General features: G+C 46.8%; 1 protein-coding gene and 1 long non-coding RNA gene across 2 annotated transcripts in view; one reads left to right on the forward strand and one right to left on the reverse strand.

Annotated features, from left to right (window-relative positions):
* Hs3st1 (heparan sulfate-glucosamine 3-sulfotransferase 1) overlaps nt 1-10,654 on the forward strand; it is a 31,568-nt gene extending 20,914 nt beyond the window's left edge. Inside the window, exon 2 of the mRNA XM_003464355.5 lies at nt 9,254-10,654. Within this exon, the coding sequence (XP_003464403.1) occupies nt 9,364-10,308 (945 nt within the window). The 5' untranslated portion in view covers nt 9,254-9,363 and the 3' untranslated portion in view covers nt 10,309-10,654. The remainder of the gene's footprint in view (nt 1-9,253) is intronic.
* LOC134471400 (uncharacterized) lies at nt 1,247-13,606 on the reverse strand. Its single transcript, XR_010040864.1, has 2 exons — nt 13,022-13,606; nt 1,247-2,974 (listed from the first exon to the last, which is right to left on the reverse strand). It is a non-coding gene; the product is annotated as an uncharacterized LOC134471400 (long non-coding RNA).
* Between the last annotated feature and the right edge of the window lie 2,795 nt (nt 13,607-16,401).

Consider the following 16,401-nt stretch of genomic DNA (forward strand, 5'->3'; position numbering starts at 1 on the left):
TTATCATCCCCGAGTCCCATTTATTTATACCATTCAGCACTTTTCCTTTTTTTAGGGACAAAAATAGCTCCTGTGATTTGAAGACTTTCGGTGGGGCCAGACAGTGTAGAAAGGCCCTAAGAATTTAAGTATGCTTTTGTATTTAATCCTTAAAATCAATATCCAGGACCAGTGCATTTGAGCGCAGGCTTTGAGTTTCAAGGTTGTGTTGTGGATTTTAAATTACAGAGTTGAGATCTGAGCCTGGATATTTGGCTGAAATACTGTGTGAATTTCAATATCACTGTCCCCTTGCCCTGGCCCTACCAGACTGACCAGACTGAGCTCTGGCATTGTTGTCTACAATTGTTTTTAATCCTGGAATTAAAACAGTCCCCATCACAATAAGAAAAGAAGAAAGAAAGAAAGAGAGCACTCCTTTTGCAGGCTAAGATAATCAGAATCTGAATGAGTGTCCACATTCCAAACAGATTCTAAGGACTGTAGGTGGAGAGAGAGGCTTCCCTGAGAACTCCTGAGGAATGCGGATTCCAAGGTCTCCCCCAGACCGCCTGCAATAAAATCAGCCTTTGGAGTTAGATCTTCAGGGGGGTTGTACAACACTGCCTGGTGATTGTAACCTGCAGTGGAGACTCCAGGGAGGCAAGTGAGAGGCGCTCCCTCTGAACCCTTTATCTGGATTCTTGGACTTCATCTTCCACTGGGGTGGAGAATAGAGTCCTGTAGGTTGATGTCAGGGCTACACCACGGGGCAGGATGCATTTATGATTCTCCCTTTGCCTTGGAGCACTCAGAGGCTCCAAGAGGACCCTGAGATGTAAATCTCTGCTCCCGCAAGGGCATTGCAAGGGCACTGGGCTGCCTTTCTTGGCCTGCAGACATCTCCTCCCTTCAGTTCTACTGATAGCGGAAGAAAACTTCCAACCCCGCTAGATGTCAGATAAGCCAAGTTCGTGCACCTCAAGATCAAAGAATAAATCCTAAGGGACAAGGAGGGCAAAAGTGAAAAATACTTACTGAGAGACATTGCTCCTAAGAGCTGAGGTGGGGCAAAGTGGGTTGCCCATGAGCCCATGTCTCAAAAAAAGTTTTATATTGCAAAATCACAAGGTGAATACAAAATCACGAGGTAGATACAACATGAGACAAAACTATGATCCACCAGCACAATCACAACTGTATCTGCTGAGATAATATCGAACCAGCGCAGGTCATGCATCGAGCATACCTGGGAAGAACAAGGACCTTTTTGGGAAGAGATGAATTAGGATATCCTGGTCGCCTACCTGGGTGGCAGTTGTCTATCTAGACTGTATTGCACTGGGCAATACAAATTACAGTCTATTGCTTATCCTCTGAGGCATGCAAACCTGCACATTCTCTCTTTATCTGGAGGCCTGGCCTTCAAAGGATGTGCTTCCAGCCACAGTTGCAGCTCATTTTCACCTTCTGTACTGACTCCCTCCAGGGCCCAGGCCTGTCTGACTGCCTATAATATTGCTACCTAGCTCAGCTGTCTATACTACTACAGTGCTGTGTTTCTTATTCAGCTAACCCTTTGCAAAGGACGACCTCCTACCATTGTGAGGGAGGAAGGGGACATGGCATACCTGGGAGAGCTGCCTTCCAAGAGTCTTCATCTTTTTCATTGGGAAAATGGGGTCCATCACACTTCTAGTTTCCCCACATGGCAAATGTGGTCCAAGGAACTGTATTAACATGGCATGACCTAACCTTTCCTTTGTTCTTTTCTATCCTGGGTTCTTCCCACCTCATCCCACTTTATAGCAGTTATTGCCAGGCCAAGCCACAGTGAATGTCAGCGCCTGTGCAAGTGTCATCGATGTAGAGGCAATGTCAAGAAAATAAATATGTACGCAGGTCTTGGAATATCAGTGTCCTTTCATAGATTGATAGACACAAGCCAGATCTACTTCCAGTTCGTTTGTTTCCAAGATGACCTGTGGAGGATGAAAATTTCATACCACAGCATCAGGCTATTAAATAATTGTGCCAAGACAAATGTGGAGATATTTTTTGACTCTGAGAGATGAGCAAATAATCCTACACCTTTGATTGCTCAGAATTTCAGCTGTATAAAAAAATAATGATAGCTCTGTTATTCAAACTGTCATTACCCACCAAATCAAACCACTCCACCCTTGGGATGCTTGGAAAGAAGCAGTTTTTACACAGCAGGATAATAGATCTCATACTTTCTGCTATCTTATCATGCTTTTGGGCAAGCTCCTCCCTCTGCCCGGAATGCACTCCCAATGCCCACAAGGAAGTAGCACTGTTCACTGGAGGAAAAAACAGGGCTCCAGAGATGGTCCATGGAACTTTAGTTTTCATACAGTACTTCCTGGTGCTGTGATCTTGCACAAGTCATTTAACTCTAAGTGTGTTTGCTAGTCTCTCACAGGGAAAAGGCAGGCTGGTTACTGTTGTTGGCTATCTACTAGTTGCTCTGTTAGGTGTGATCTGATTTTAGCACACTGAGCCGGTGTTCTCACTGAGGTCAGTTAGCTGTAAGAACCCCAACTTGGATCTGTCTGATTATGAAAGCTTCTTTGCCTTTTGTTTTTGTTTTTGACTATTTTTTATTGCTTACAAATATAAAATGAAAGGAAAACAACTACCTCTGGGTAGAATTGCAAGTCTTAGAAGTGGTAATTTACAAGCAAGTGCTTACTGCCTGGTATCTCATAGGTGCTCCGCAAGTGAGCTCTTCTCTTTCATCTCTTGTTGAAGCCATAAACGAGTTGTGTCCAGGTGTTTTGATCATCTGTGTCATCCTCCAGGAGATTCTTGCCTGTCCCAGCAGTGTTACCGTCTCTCTACTAGAGGGGCTGTGACTGGGCCCTGCGGGCAGAGGGAGGGCAACCATCACTGGCCCTGATGTGCTCGGGTTGTCTCTGGAGAAATATCCTGGTTCCTTCATTTGATCCATGAGTAAGTTCCAGGGTTGAGACTGAGAAAATATATTATAGCTAATTACATTTGAAATCTAGGTCAAGGTGTGAATCATATAATAAGACGACTTAGGGAAAAAAATTAAAATACTTTTGAAGGGTTGCTTCATTGTGTCCCCTCCTTGTTAATTAAAATGTTGTCCAGGCTGCCAGATGATCTTCCCCAGTCACCTTTGGAAATGCTGAGTTCCCCTTTCAAGATCCGATCTCTGCTAGAATTTCTTGGGAATGAAAATGAAGGCTTTTATGATGATAAAATTAAGTTCTTCATTCTTTAAAGGCTTTTCCCAATAACTCCTAGCCACTGGCCTATCTGGCTACTGCATACAACGAGTCCATGCCACTGATATACCTACTGTGTGCCAGGAAGCAGTCGTGCCAGGTGTTGGAGGTGCAGCAGAGAGGAGAAGAGTCTCAGGAGGCTCCACAGGAGCTGCTTGGCGGCTAGGAAGCCTGCACCCTGTGTGAGTGCCTTGAAAGTAACTGTGTACAAGGTGAGAGAGGAAGGGCGGGCTCCTGCTCTAAGGAAGGCTGCTATTTGAACTAACACCTGAATGACAAGCAAGAGGCAGCCTTGGAAACCTCAGGGCAGAGCACCCTCTAGAGAGAAATCCCAAGGCCAACGCCCAAAGCTGGCATGACTCTGGTGTGTCTGAAGGAGCAGAAAATCGAGTGAGGCTGAGCATGGCTGATGGTGGGTTGCGTTCTGCGACCCTCCCAGGCCTAGCAAGGAGTTTGCATTGACTTCCTAGCTTAAGGGCAACTTCGATCTAGAGGATTCTGTGACTTCTCCTTTGGGTTCTTTTGGCTGGCATGTGGTCAGCAACTTCACAATAGGGCCGGAGGATGCCTGCTGTCACTGACGCTGACAGGAGGAGCTCCTTCCTGTCTTTGGAATTCTTGGAGCTCTGCTTGGTTTGGCCCTGCAGTTCCCAGGAATCAGCCAGCACTTAATAAGAGGAAATGAGAAGAGGTAGGGTCTCTCTTAGTACCTGCGGACCCTTTTGAAAAAGGATAGAGGGTTCATTTTGCCCATCCCAGCAAAGGGCACTTCTGAGCCTCATCCAAAAATTGGTAGCAAGAATGAATGTTCAGCACAATGAAAGAACAAGGCCAAGGAGCCCAGTTGCCAAAAATGAGGCCAAGAATTCTTGGTTAAGAATCAGCCCACAGGGCCTAGTGGCTACCTGCACACTAACTCCAGGCTTTGCCAGGAAGGAAAGCGAAGGCCCTGGCTTTGCCTATGCAGACCAAGTTTGGCTCAACACCGCATTGCTCTGGGCCTCTCTTTCCTGTCCTCCTGCTAGTTCTCTCATGGGCTCCTTTGGAGTGCATGGCTGTGTGGACACAGAGCCGCAGATGTCACAGACAGGAGCGGTCATTGTTCAGTTAAGGGTCCAGGCCTCCACTCCAGGCACTGGAGAGTGCTCCACAGCAGGGCCTGCACAGCTATAGGGTGCCAAACTTTCATAAGGTGACATTCGTTCAGCGTCATCTGGTTTATTTCTTAGGGGAGAATAATGAATTTATTGTGAGGGGGAATAAAGAACCTATTTCCACTGCCTGCTTCAAACTTGCTTTCCTGGTCCTTTTCCTGTTTAAGAGCTCCTTTTCCTCCTCCTCCTCCTTTTGTCCTCCTCTTCCTCCTCCTCCTCCCTCTTTCTCCTCTTCCTTTCCCCTCCTCCACCTCCTCCTCGTCCTCCTCCTTACCCTCCTCCTCCCTTTCCTTCCCCCCCCACCCCCGCTTCCTTCTTTTTCATGAGTGGGGATGGTCTCTCGGTATGGAGAGAGCTTTCTGCATTGAAACAGCTTTCATAGTTGGACATGGGGTGCTCTTCTGCAATCCCAGCTCTCTGGGAGGCTGAGGCTGGAGAACGATCCTAAGTTAGATCCCAACATGAGCAAAGTAGCCACTTAGTGACAAAGAAAAAGCTGGAAGGCTGGGAGTGTAGGAATGTAGCTCAGTGTGAAGGCCCTGGGCTCAATCCTCAAAGGCCCTGGGGCTCAAAGCCTGTGCTGAAAAAAAAAAGTTTATTTTTTTTTTTATTTTTTTTTAATTCAAAGGAACTTTTGAATGAAAACCTGTAACTGTGCCAAGTGCCCTTTCTCTGTGCTGATCACCTTAGGAGCCCCAAGCCACGTGGGGCTGGAGGTGGTGCTGAATGGAGAAATGCATATGTAATGCACTGGGTTTCCTAGGCATGGCGCAATGCCAGGTGCCTCACTAATTCCGTATATTGATTATATGTGAGAGCCATGAATAGTTTGGATATATTAGGTAACATGTTTCCTAGTGTGGCTCCTGAAAAATTCAAATATGCTCACATTATATATCTGTTGGTCATCCAGATACATACTGTCTCTTTTCAGTCTCAGAGGAACTCTTTGAGGCAGGTGGAGATGCTGCCATTTTACAGATGAGTAAATCAAGGGTAAGAGAGGCTGTGTTGCTAGGACTACAGTCAGCACTAGAAGTGGAACTGGCATTCCACGCCTGTGTAGCAGCTTCTGACTGCCCACTGAACAGGAGGGAGGAAGGAGACTGACGGCCTGGGGCGTGGACACATGTGTCAGCTCCTCCTGGGGCAGTGGCCAAGGAACTGTCCCTGCTGCACACTGGCCTGGGTCTTCCTCCTTTGGGAACCTACAGTGCTGTCATTATTTACAGAGAAACCCCTTCTTTAGAGCCAGATTGCAGGTTCAGAACTCAGTACCCAAAAGCAGTAGGCTGGAGCTCCTCTCCAGCTGTGGCCGGTCACCTTGGGTCTCCTTCCCTGTGTAGCGGAAGGCAGGGGTTCAAAGTTAACATCAAGGTGACCTGGATGACTGACTAGAATTCCTCGCAACTTGGGGATCTTTTCTTTCCTGAGAGCAGTACTGAAAGGCCCAGAAACTCTAGCTATGCCACCAGGAAGTCCAAATTATCAAGTTACATGAAGAAACTGACTCCCAATGGGTACTACAATGTGTAAATCACATGTAATAAATCCTACATATGCTAGCATGCACCATGCACAATTGCATATCTGTAAGCATACATGCATACATGCACCAGCCCCATACACGTTACAAATATATGTCATGCATTCCCGTAAGACTATAACTATTTTTCCCCATATACCTCAAACGTTTTTGGAATGAAAGTGGTTTAAACATCAATAAAGTTATTTTTGGAAAGTATTAAAATAGAAACAAGGATTTTAAAGTACTAACTGCCCAGTTTCTTTTCTTTTTCCTTTCTTCTCTCTCTCTCTCTCTCTCTCTTTCTTTCCTATAAAGGATAAACTATATTTAGTTTCTTCTCTGCGAACTGCTCCTAATTTGCCTTTCGGGAGACATCTCAGACATAACTGAAACGGCTCCTGTTGAGAGGAAACAGTAGAAAGCTATAAATTTCTGCCCCAGCCTCTACACTGCGAGTGAACACTTTGTATGGCCATCCCTTCCCCGGTCTGGATGTAGAACCCTGACTTGAGGGCAGCTGCAACCAACACACAGCACACAGCACAGCCCCCAGGGTATAGTGGCGACTACCGGCTTCACCCATCCACCCAACTACATGTGCTCCGTGGAGACACAGATGCACGCACACAAGCGCCCTGCTTGTATAAAAGCAAAGTGCAACCAGTCCTTTAGCCAGTGACCTGAGCAACTGAGAAGGAAGTGAAATCTGACCTGAACATTCTGAAACCTACACTGACTCTTACCCTTAGCGGAACTAACCCAAACCCTCACCTTGCTTGGCCACTCTTCCCCGGACGCATTCCCCCCAGGACCCTCTCTCAGTGTACTATGTTGCTCATGGGTGACCCATCTGGTTAACTGCTTGCTTTGTAGTTTTCATTTGTCAAACCAGAGTACTGCGTAGAGGAGCCCTAGGCTTTGTTATTGGTCTGCACATTTTGGACAAGTTTTAAACTCATAGGTTGTGAGAAGGCTGACGAGCCCTCGGGATGGAGAGTATTTTTACTGGCTTTGTAAACCGTGCATTCCTCGTACTGGGAACCCCTGTCTGCAGCCCTTCCTTAATAAGTCCAGACAGGGACAGCTCTCATGCTAGCTTCTTGTCCCCTCACTGTGGGGACGCACAGGTTGCTATGTACCCCTCTAAAAAGCATCAGTGACTTCTCTGTCTTTGGGACGCATGGACATCAGGACCAGCAGTGCCTGTCTTCTTGAAGAACTTGATGGTGGAAATGGTCTCAGTCTCAGAAGCTTGGTAGACAGGAGTCTGGGGAGAGCCCTGTGTTTGTGGTTCTGAACTTGAGTTCCGAATTCTAAAATGGACTAAACGTTTGTCCTTAGGTGAGACTGACCTCTGTAAAGTGCTGGTGAAATTGGTCCTGTCTTCCTACTGTATGGTATAAGCTTGTGCTGATGATCTGAAGAGGCAACTGGGAGCCAGTTTATAAATAGTCAAGCCTTATGCACAAGAAGGCTTTCTGCTCACTCTGGGTACCCTCAGTCTTTGGTTTGGCCCTTCTAGTAGCTAAACTAGAGTCACCAGGCATTTCACCTGCTGCTGTCTGTTCCATCCCTTACCATTTGCACAATTCACACTTGCCATGAGTGACACTGAAATGCTGTCTCTTCAGCCACCATTGTGCATTGTGCCTCAGGAGCAGGGAGGGTTGTGCTCCATGCAGCAGCCTTGGGGTGGCAGGCTTTGGTGCACATCTCTCCCATCCTCCTCTCCCCTAAACAGCCATTGGCCAGGGCACAGTCTTCTTACAGTGACAGCTGTAGTGCAGAGGCTCCAGGCCTCTTACAGCAAGTCTGGGCGTGGCATGTGGCTACTTCACGTATTATCCAAACCCATATCACGTTGCTAGGACTCACACTGTCCCAAATGAGCCATGGCCAGAGCTGGATGCTGGGACAAGACTGAGGACCAGTCATGCACTCCTGCATCCAAATCCATCAGCCCTAATAGATCAGGAGGCCCTGCATCTGAGGAGCACAAAGCAAAGCCTGCCTTTGGGTCACCTGTACTTCTGCCTCGAGCTGCCTGCTATTTCATGGACGCTACTTGAGGTGCAAAGGACCTTGCCACGCCTTTTCTTTATAGCAGGTGTTGACAAACTCTGGCTGACGGGGTAAACCTGGCCCTGCTTTTGTGCAGTTAGCAAGCTAAACATAAATAGCTGGTCCATAAACAAAGTTTTACGGGGACGCAACCACGCCTTTTCTTTCCTTTGTCTGCTGTCTCTGGCTGAGTTAGAGCTGTGACTGCACTGTTGGAACTGGAGTTGCCAAGGAGACCATATGTCCCACTTAGACTAAAATATTTACTCCCCAGCCATTTATAGAACATGTTTGTCACGCACTGGGCACGACGTCCCAGCACTTGTGAGGCCAAGACAGGAGAACTGAGAGCCACACAGCGAGACCCTGCCTCAAAGCAGCAATGAAGAAAGAGAATGTTTGCCACCCCTCCGCTTTAGAGCATCAAGAAAACAAGGAAAGCCACGTAGGCCCAGGATGGTGAAGGCATGGAGGGCTGTAGCTGCCCACTGGATTGCTCCTGTGCATTCTTAAATTCTTTTTCTAATGAGGAAAAAGGTAGAACAGAATTTCATAACAATATTGGGAGAATAATAAGACTAATACATTGCATATTGTCATCTTCAAAGTAGTTACTCAGTGGAAGGCAGGGGAGTAAAAAGTTCTGCAGTGGATACGAGCACAGACCTTCCTTTTCCTTGAACTAAGAGAAACTAACAGTGTAGCTAGCTTGCATTTCTCTCTCTTTTCCCTTCCTTCCTTTCACGTTTCCTCCATTCCAATTCCTTTCTCCTTTTAAACCATTTCTTACCATTTCACAGCATCTACTATACGTTTTAGATATTACTCTTTCAATTTCTCACACCCGGACAACAATACTGTTTCATCTGATTTATTTCCCTTATGAGTATGCTATCAACTTGCATCTATTTACTTATAAAAGTCTCAAATTTATCCTTCTTTATACCTGAGTAGTACTCCATTGTGTAAAAATACCACAATTTTTATTCATTCAGTGGTTGATGGGCATTTGGGTGGTTTCCAAGATTTATTTATTACAAGCCGTGCTGCTATAAACCTAGGTGCACATGTATCACTTTTTAATTTTCATTTATCATGATTTTAATTTTCTAGGGTGACATTCAAAACGGGAAAAGCTGGGTTGAATGGGACCCTTGATCCTAGCGTTTTGAAGACTCTCCCCTCTGATTTCCACAGCAGTTGCACCCTTTGGCACATTTTGGGCTAACATCCTCTCCCTTTGCCCTCCGCAGTAATCAGCAGCCTGCAACGCCCATGAGCCAGTGACCCGCGGCCTGTCCTGCGTGGCGTTCATGCTCCTGGGACGCAAGGCCCAGTGAAGCCACCGCCCGCAGTGTCCAGCATGGCCGCGCTGCTGCTGGGGGCGATGCTGCTGCTGGTGCAGCCCCAGCTGGTGCCTTCCCGCCCCGCCTCCCCAGCGCCAGAGGCTGGCCTGCAAGAGGCGCTGCGCAAGGCCGGGAGCCTCCAGGATGACCTCCGAGAGCCCGCGGCCACCAATGGCTCAGCGCAGCAGCAGCAGCTGCCGCAGACCATCATCATCGGGGTGCGCAAGGGCGGCACCCGCGCGCTGCTGGAGATGCTGAGCCTGCATCCCGACGTGGCGGCCGCCGAGAACGAGGTGCACTTCTTCGACTGGGAGGAGCATTACCGCCTGGGCCTGGGCTGGTACCGCAGCCAGATGCCCTTCTCCTGGCCGCACCAGCTCACGGTGGAGAAGACGCCCGCCTACTTCACGTCGCCCCAAGTGCCTGCGCGCGTGTACCACATGAACCCGGCCATCCGGCTGCTGCTCATCGTGCGGGACCCGGCGGAGCGCGTGCTGTCCGACTACACCCAAGTGTTCTACAACCACAGGCAGAAGCACAAGCCCTACCCGTCCATCAAGGAGTTCCTGGTGCGCAGCGACGGCCGGCTCAACGTGGACTACAAGGCCCTGAACCGCAGCCTCTACCACGCGCACCTGCAGGGCTGGCTGCGCTTCTTCCCGCTGCGCCGCATCCACCTGGTGGACGGCGACCGCCTCATCAAGGACCCCTTCCCCGAGATCCAGAAGGTCGAGCGCTTCCTCCGGCTGGCCCCCCAGATCAACGCCTCGAACTTCTACTTCAACAAAACCAAGGGCTTCTACTGCCTGCGGGACAGCGGCCGGGACCGCTGCTTGCATGAGTCCAAAGGCCGGGCGCACCCGCAAGTGGACCCCAAACTCCTCCACAAACTGCACGAGTATTTCCACGAGCCAAATAAGAAATTCTTCGAACTCGTGGGCAGAACATTTGACTGGCACTGATTTCTAAGCAGCAAAGCTCGGGACCTTTGCTATATACTGCACCTTCGGCTGTATATCTAGGGGAGGGGGAGAGAAAGAATTTTAAAAAGGGCATTGAAGCTATAATTTATTTGTAAAATCCCATAAATTACTTCTGTACAGTATTAGATTCACAATTGCCATATATACTAGTTATATTTTTCTACTTGTTAAATGGAGGGCATTTTGTATTGTTTTTCATGGTTGTTAACATTGTGTAATATATGTCTCTATATGAAGGCACTAAAAGTATTTCACTGGGGAAAAACAGATTTTTCTGGAGACGCTGTCTTTTTTTGAATATAATTATCTTGCCCCCAACTCAAAAGAGCTGGTTGTAGTGCACTTATTACAGTGTCTGTATGCTTGTGTGACTTCAGAGGAAGATTACTGTTGGCCCTTTCTGTGTCCTCTCCTGTCGGAGTTACTCTTTTAATTTTTAATGTCTCACTGTGGTCATCAGATTTATTTTTTACTTGCATCAGAAGATTTATTTTTGCTGAGTTTCCTTATTGTTTTTGGAGGTGACGGTTGTACCTGTTCCAAATAAAATCCAGAATGTGGATTTTAACCCTATGTAAAAACTCAAAGTAGATCAGGGGAAATTAAGGATGGAGAGGAGGATAAAGGATAAAGATGAATAAGAAGTTCTCTATGATCTAACTTTGCCTCACAGGGTATTTACATATAGTTCTGATTTCAGTAATGAACAAAACCTACAGCTAGAAAGATTAAACCCTTGACTTTCCAAGTGATCTTGGATTTGCAGACTGCTCCCCAGGAGGCAGCTGAGTAGAAAGCCACTTCAAGTAGAGCACAAAAATTGCAAAATCTGTGTTTGTCATTTAGATACTGTGAAAAGCCAATGGGAGGGATGGCCTTTATAGCCTTTGCTTAGTCTCACAATTTATTCCCTGTAAGATCAGCATGCATTTATGGACATATATCCCATATTCGCCAACATGTAAGTCAGGAGAGGTTTCAAAATCAGCTCCAAATTTGGAATCCTGCATGTGATAGTCACTTTTAGCTCCCGAGAGTTAAAGTTAAGATGTGAAAATAGCAACTGAAGAGCAATGCCTAAGGCAGCCTGGCACCTGCACATCAAAAGGAGAGTTTCATTTCTGTCCCTGGGAACCACCTTGCTAGGGGTGAGGGTCACAGAAGCCCACTCAGCCTTCAGCTTTCTCACCAACGCCTCCATCAGTCTGCCTGGTGCAATTCCATACATTCGATTTTTTATCTTATGCAAATAAAGCACTCAGTACAATGAGAAAGAAAACAGGAGCGAGCCAAACAAAACCATTTCCTGCCATAGTTTATACTTAACAAAGAGAAATTGGCATTGATATTAATGGTCTCCTACACCTAAGAGCTCACTACAATTTCCCACTAGCAAACTCAGAATGAAGGAATTATTGTGACAAGTTCAAAGAGGAAGAAAGAGACATAGGAACAGGAAGAATTCGACCAAGGTCACATTGACAGGACTTGAAATTCACTTAGGGCCAAACATAGATTATTTATTTATTCATTTCTACCCAGATGTTTTTAAAAGGAAAACCTCAGCTTCAGACACACTTATCCCTGACCTGACTATCCTGCCCTTTTGCTAAAGGCCTTGCACCATAAGGGTATGTGGAGCTGGAGGAAGGGCAAGAAGGGGCCTGCGTGTTCTCAGCAGCCTTATCAGGGAAGTGAGTCACCTTGCTGGTGTTTCTGCAGCTCCAGCCTGCCTTGACCCAAGCCTGGCCCACACTCCACCCCAGGCCTTGTGCAGACAGCAGAAGGAATGCTTCCCTTCAGAGCCCATTAAGGTTGTCATCTCAGCAGAAGGGGGAGGGAAATATTTATAGCTCACTTCCGGTGAGCATGGTACTTTGCAATACACAGAGTCCTGTCCTGTGCAGCACATCACAGGAGCTCACTTTTATCAGAAACATTCACACAAGTTCCAAAGATTGCTCAAAAATGGGATAACTAAAAGAAGAGTCCAAAAAGAATCCCGGTGCCAAAGAGAAGATGCTTTCTTATACCACCAATAAATTCTTATGCACTAATGAAGTTGCTAAGGTTTAAGCCCAGGCTGTCTCAGCCAGAAGTGACGGGCATGAATGGAGGAAAACAGGACTAGAACTAGGGACAGGTTATGTCTTATCTACCATTAGAAGAGGAACAGGGATCTCAGTGACAATATCAACTCATTCATTCTTGGTGTTACCTTAGCTAGTCTCTAAGACAGTAAAATAAATCAGAAGCTAGAGCTCCAGACCTCTATGCAGCTGTTTAGCTCTCGTCCTTGCTCTGTTTTGCTGAGATGATACAGCACGAGACCCAGGACCCATTCTGATAGGCCTGAAATGCTGAAAAGTTGGGAACCAGATCCCATTTGTTCTTTCTGAGTGTGTCAGTCAGGTTTCCCACTGCTGAGAGACAATACTGACACCCACAATTAAAAGGAGCAGAGGTTTCCTTTGGCTTGTGGTTCAGCAGATTCCGTCCACGGTCAGTTAGCTCCAAGGCAGAAGTGGCCTAATGAAAGAACAGGTAGAAGAAAGCCGCTCACCACAGGGCACCCAAGAATCAGAGAGAAGGGAGAATACTAGAAAGGACATTTTCCAAAGGCACAATTGCAGGGGCCCAGGTCTTCTAACCAGAACTCACCGCCCAACTACACAGTTAGCTGTGAACTTACCCATAGCAATCCATTCGTGAACACAGGGTCCCCATGATCCAATCACCTTCCAAAAGTGCACCTCTGAATCCATAAGACCTTGGGGGGTGGGTATTGTAAATCTATACCATAGCAATGAACTTGCCTAACACCAGTTCTATTAATAAAGACAGTTGTTAACTGGAAGGAGTGAGGTTCCTGCTCCGGCTCAAGTGCCTGGGCAGCCTGGGACCTCCAGAGGGGTCCTTCCAGAAAGGCATCTGAAAGCAGCTGAGCATGGAACATCCACCATACTTGATGCAGCTGAATCGGAGCAGCACCTGCCCCCTCCTTCCTGCAGGAATCAGATAGCCCTGAAATCCTGTTAGCACTGTGTGGTTATCCACACCCAGCCTGGAAATCAGTCAGATGAGGAAGTGAGGCTGTGCCTGTGAGCACAGGCTGCTTTGCTCCTCCTACCCTGGGAGAGGCTTACTCAGCCTAAGAGACAAGGAAGAGAAAAGACAGCAGTGCTCAGTGTGCCTGCTGCTCATAGGGATGGAGCCAGAGGTCACCACCTTTCATTGACACTGTTTTCCTTTTTCTTTTGAGTCCATCCTTTCTGCCAAACACAATTTTAATTCTATAAGGAAAGAAAAAAATGCAACAGGAAACCATAAGTCAGTAATTGTTCTGCATTTTATTAAAAGAGCAAAGAGGGGCTAGGAGGGAAAAGGAAATCACATTACACCATGTGCACACTGGACAGAGCAGCTGTGTTCCATAGCTCAACATGAATCCAGCTATGACCCTGGGATGAATCAAGCAGCAGTGTGGCAGAGAGGAGGAGACACTGATAAGAGATGGTCATAGCTAGGCATCGCAGCTCATGCCTAAAATCCCAGTTCTCTGAGTCAGGAGATCAACTTTGATCCTTTGAGCATGATTCTGTCTTAAAACAAAAACGGATTTGGGAGAGATGTAGTGCAGTGCAAAGGCTATAGGCCCTAGACTCAATCTTTAGCGCCACCACCCAAAAAAAAAAAAAAGAATAAGAAAAATTTTCGTGCTTGTAAGTCATTTGTTTAGCAGAAAGAAAGAACTATTGCTCACTCTGAAGGCAATACTGCCCAGTGACAAGGCCAGTAGCCACCTAGTATGACAAAGGTAAGGCATAGCAGACACTCTTCCCCGAATATTAGAGAAACAGTAAGGGATGAGAATCTGTCCAAAGGTCAGCTAGAGCTGACCAGAGTCCTTGACTTGTGGTCCTCTGCCTTTTGCCAGGACGGCTTTGTGGAATTGCTGCAGAGTCACATCTCAGAGCCCAGGGGTATTGTCATCATGTGTAAGGACGGCCTGAGGGATCCAGCACAGGGGAAGGGAGAAGAAGGTGGGGAGATACAGGGAAGACTGTCTGGTAGGCAGGTCTGCTGCACCAAAGGCATCGAGCAGCCCCTGCCTGTCAGGCACCCGTGGCCTTGACAGCTGCTTTCCAAGGGCGGGTTGTGGGAAGCTTACTTAGCAGGCCCCCATGTGTCTTCTGCTCCTAAGCAGGTGTTTCTGTTGTATAAAAATAACTGTCATTTATTGCACACCTGCTAAGTGCTTGGTACTTTAAATATGTTGCTTCTAACCCACATAACCATTCGGAGAAGTGGGAAATAGCACACTAATTTTCCAGAAGAGGAAACAGCGATTAAAAGGTTTGACTGGGAGGACAGAGTCATTGCTGATTTTTCTCTTGTGTCCTAACTCTCCATTTTTCTGTACATCCAATTGAGTGTGAGAGGAGAAAGAAGTAAAGCATGAGGCTCTCAATGAGGCTGAGCCTGAGAAGAATCCACACAGGCACCTAGGATGCTAGGCAGTTCAGACAGCAGGAGGGATGCCAGGGGCCTGCCAGCAAAAGGGCTGGAACCTGATAGAAGCGGAGTGTAGGAAAGCATACTCCTACTGGGCAAAGGACACCTCAGCTCGCTTTCCAGACCAGACCAGAGCTCTCCACACTGGGGAGCAAGGAAAGCAAAGCAGGGTTAAAGATGTCATCTATTTTCATTTTTTGATTCAAGGGTTTTGATATCAGAAATATCTCTGGCTCTTCGCCTTGACCTTAAGATCTTTACCTCACTTTGTCCAAATTCCTGTCTTAGGGAAAAACAATAAATAAATAAATTAATAATAATAATAATAATAATAATAATAATAATAAATAAACTAGGATGAAAATCAAATTATTGGTCCTGTGGCCTGAGGTTCAAATTCTCGGATCCGTCATTTCCTTATCCATGGAAATGGATACAAGCTTTACTCTGGGGGAAAACTCAGAGACTTTTAGGTAACAGAAATCAGTGCACATGTGGCTGCCTGCTTAAAAGCCTTTAGGAGCTATGGGAAGCAGACCCACTGGTTTTTGAAGCAGTCAAGACTCATTGTCTTTCTTCCTTCCCCCACGTGCCAGCTATGTGATGACAGACACTGCTAGTTGGGCCCTGTCCAGATCCCACTTTCCAGGGTAGTGTCCTGGCCCACACCTGTCACAAGGATTGGCTGCTGAGAGCCCAGTGCAGAGCCATTTTCTGGAGACAGAGAATCCTTGGTTAGCAGGAGCTGCCTTGCCTGGAGATGCCCAGAAGCTTGTGGCCCCTTTCCTGTGACTAACATCTGATTAAAGTGGGGTGGGGAGCAAATGGGGGGAAACAGGCCAATCTATGGACAGAAGGAACATGGCAGTACACCCCTACTCAGAGTTCTCCTCCAGTCCAGGCCGGGGCTGGACTTCTCCCTGCTTGCTTGTTTCTTCTCATACTTCCCATACTTATCTCTCATTACCCTGCTGCTTTTCCTGCAAGTGCATCCTCAGGAAGTGATTTGCCCAAGAATGTGGGCCTGCCCATCTCAGGCTTTGTGCTTGGACATCCATCCTGAGAGAATAACCCTGCATCCTGTCTTTTCTCTGTATTTCATGAAACAAGAAGACCAACTTGTTGTGTTATTATAGCTCTTCCAAGTAAATGAGAGACATCAGAAAGTGACTTTTTCATTATCAGGTGGCCTACACAATTGTAGGTGAAATTATAATCCAATAGGCTTTTTTTGTTTATCACACTATCAAAATAGTATCAATGCATCAAGACCAAGCTTCAGCGTTGCAAAATATTTCTGGATCCCACAGAAATTGTTCTATCTTTTGCTGCATGGTGTTATAGTTCTATATTTATGCTTCGTACTCCACTCGGAATGCTCTTGCTCATGATTAGAACCTCCTTGGTCTTCCCACAGTGCCTGGCTAGATAGGAAGTAGACGGAAAGGTAGATGGAAAGAACAGTTTGTGGCTGGAATGATAGTAAGTTTGAGAAAGCAAATTTAACACCCTTGTAGTGCTGAAGAGCATGGCTTCTCCAACACACTTCCCCTGGCG

Source organism: Cavia porcellus, unplaced genomic scaffold, assembly GCF_034190915.1.
Source record: "Cavia porcellus strain 051 isolate PalLab524CR breed Dunkin Hartley unplaced genomic scaffold, mCavPor4.1 scaffold_18, whole genome shotgun sequence".
In the NCBI taxonomy this organism is placed as follows: Eukaryota; Metazoa; Chordata; class Mammalia; order Rodentia; family Caviidae; genus Cavia; species Cavia porcellus.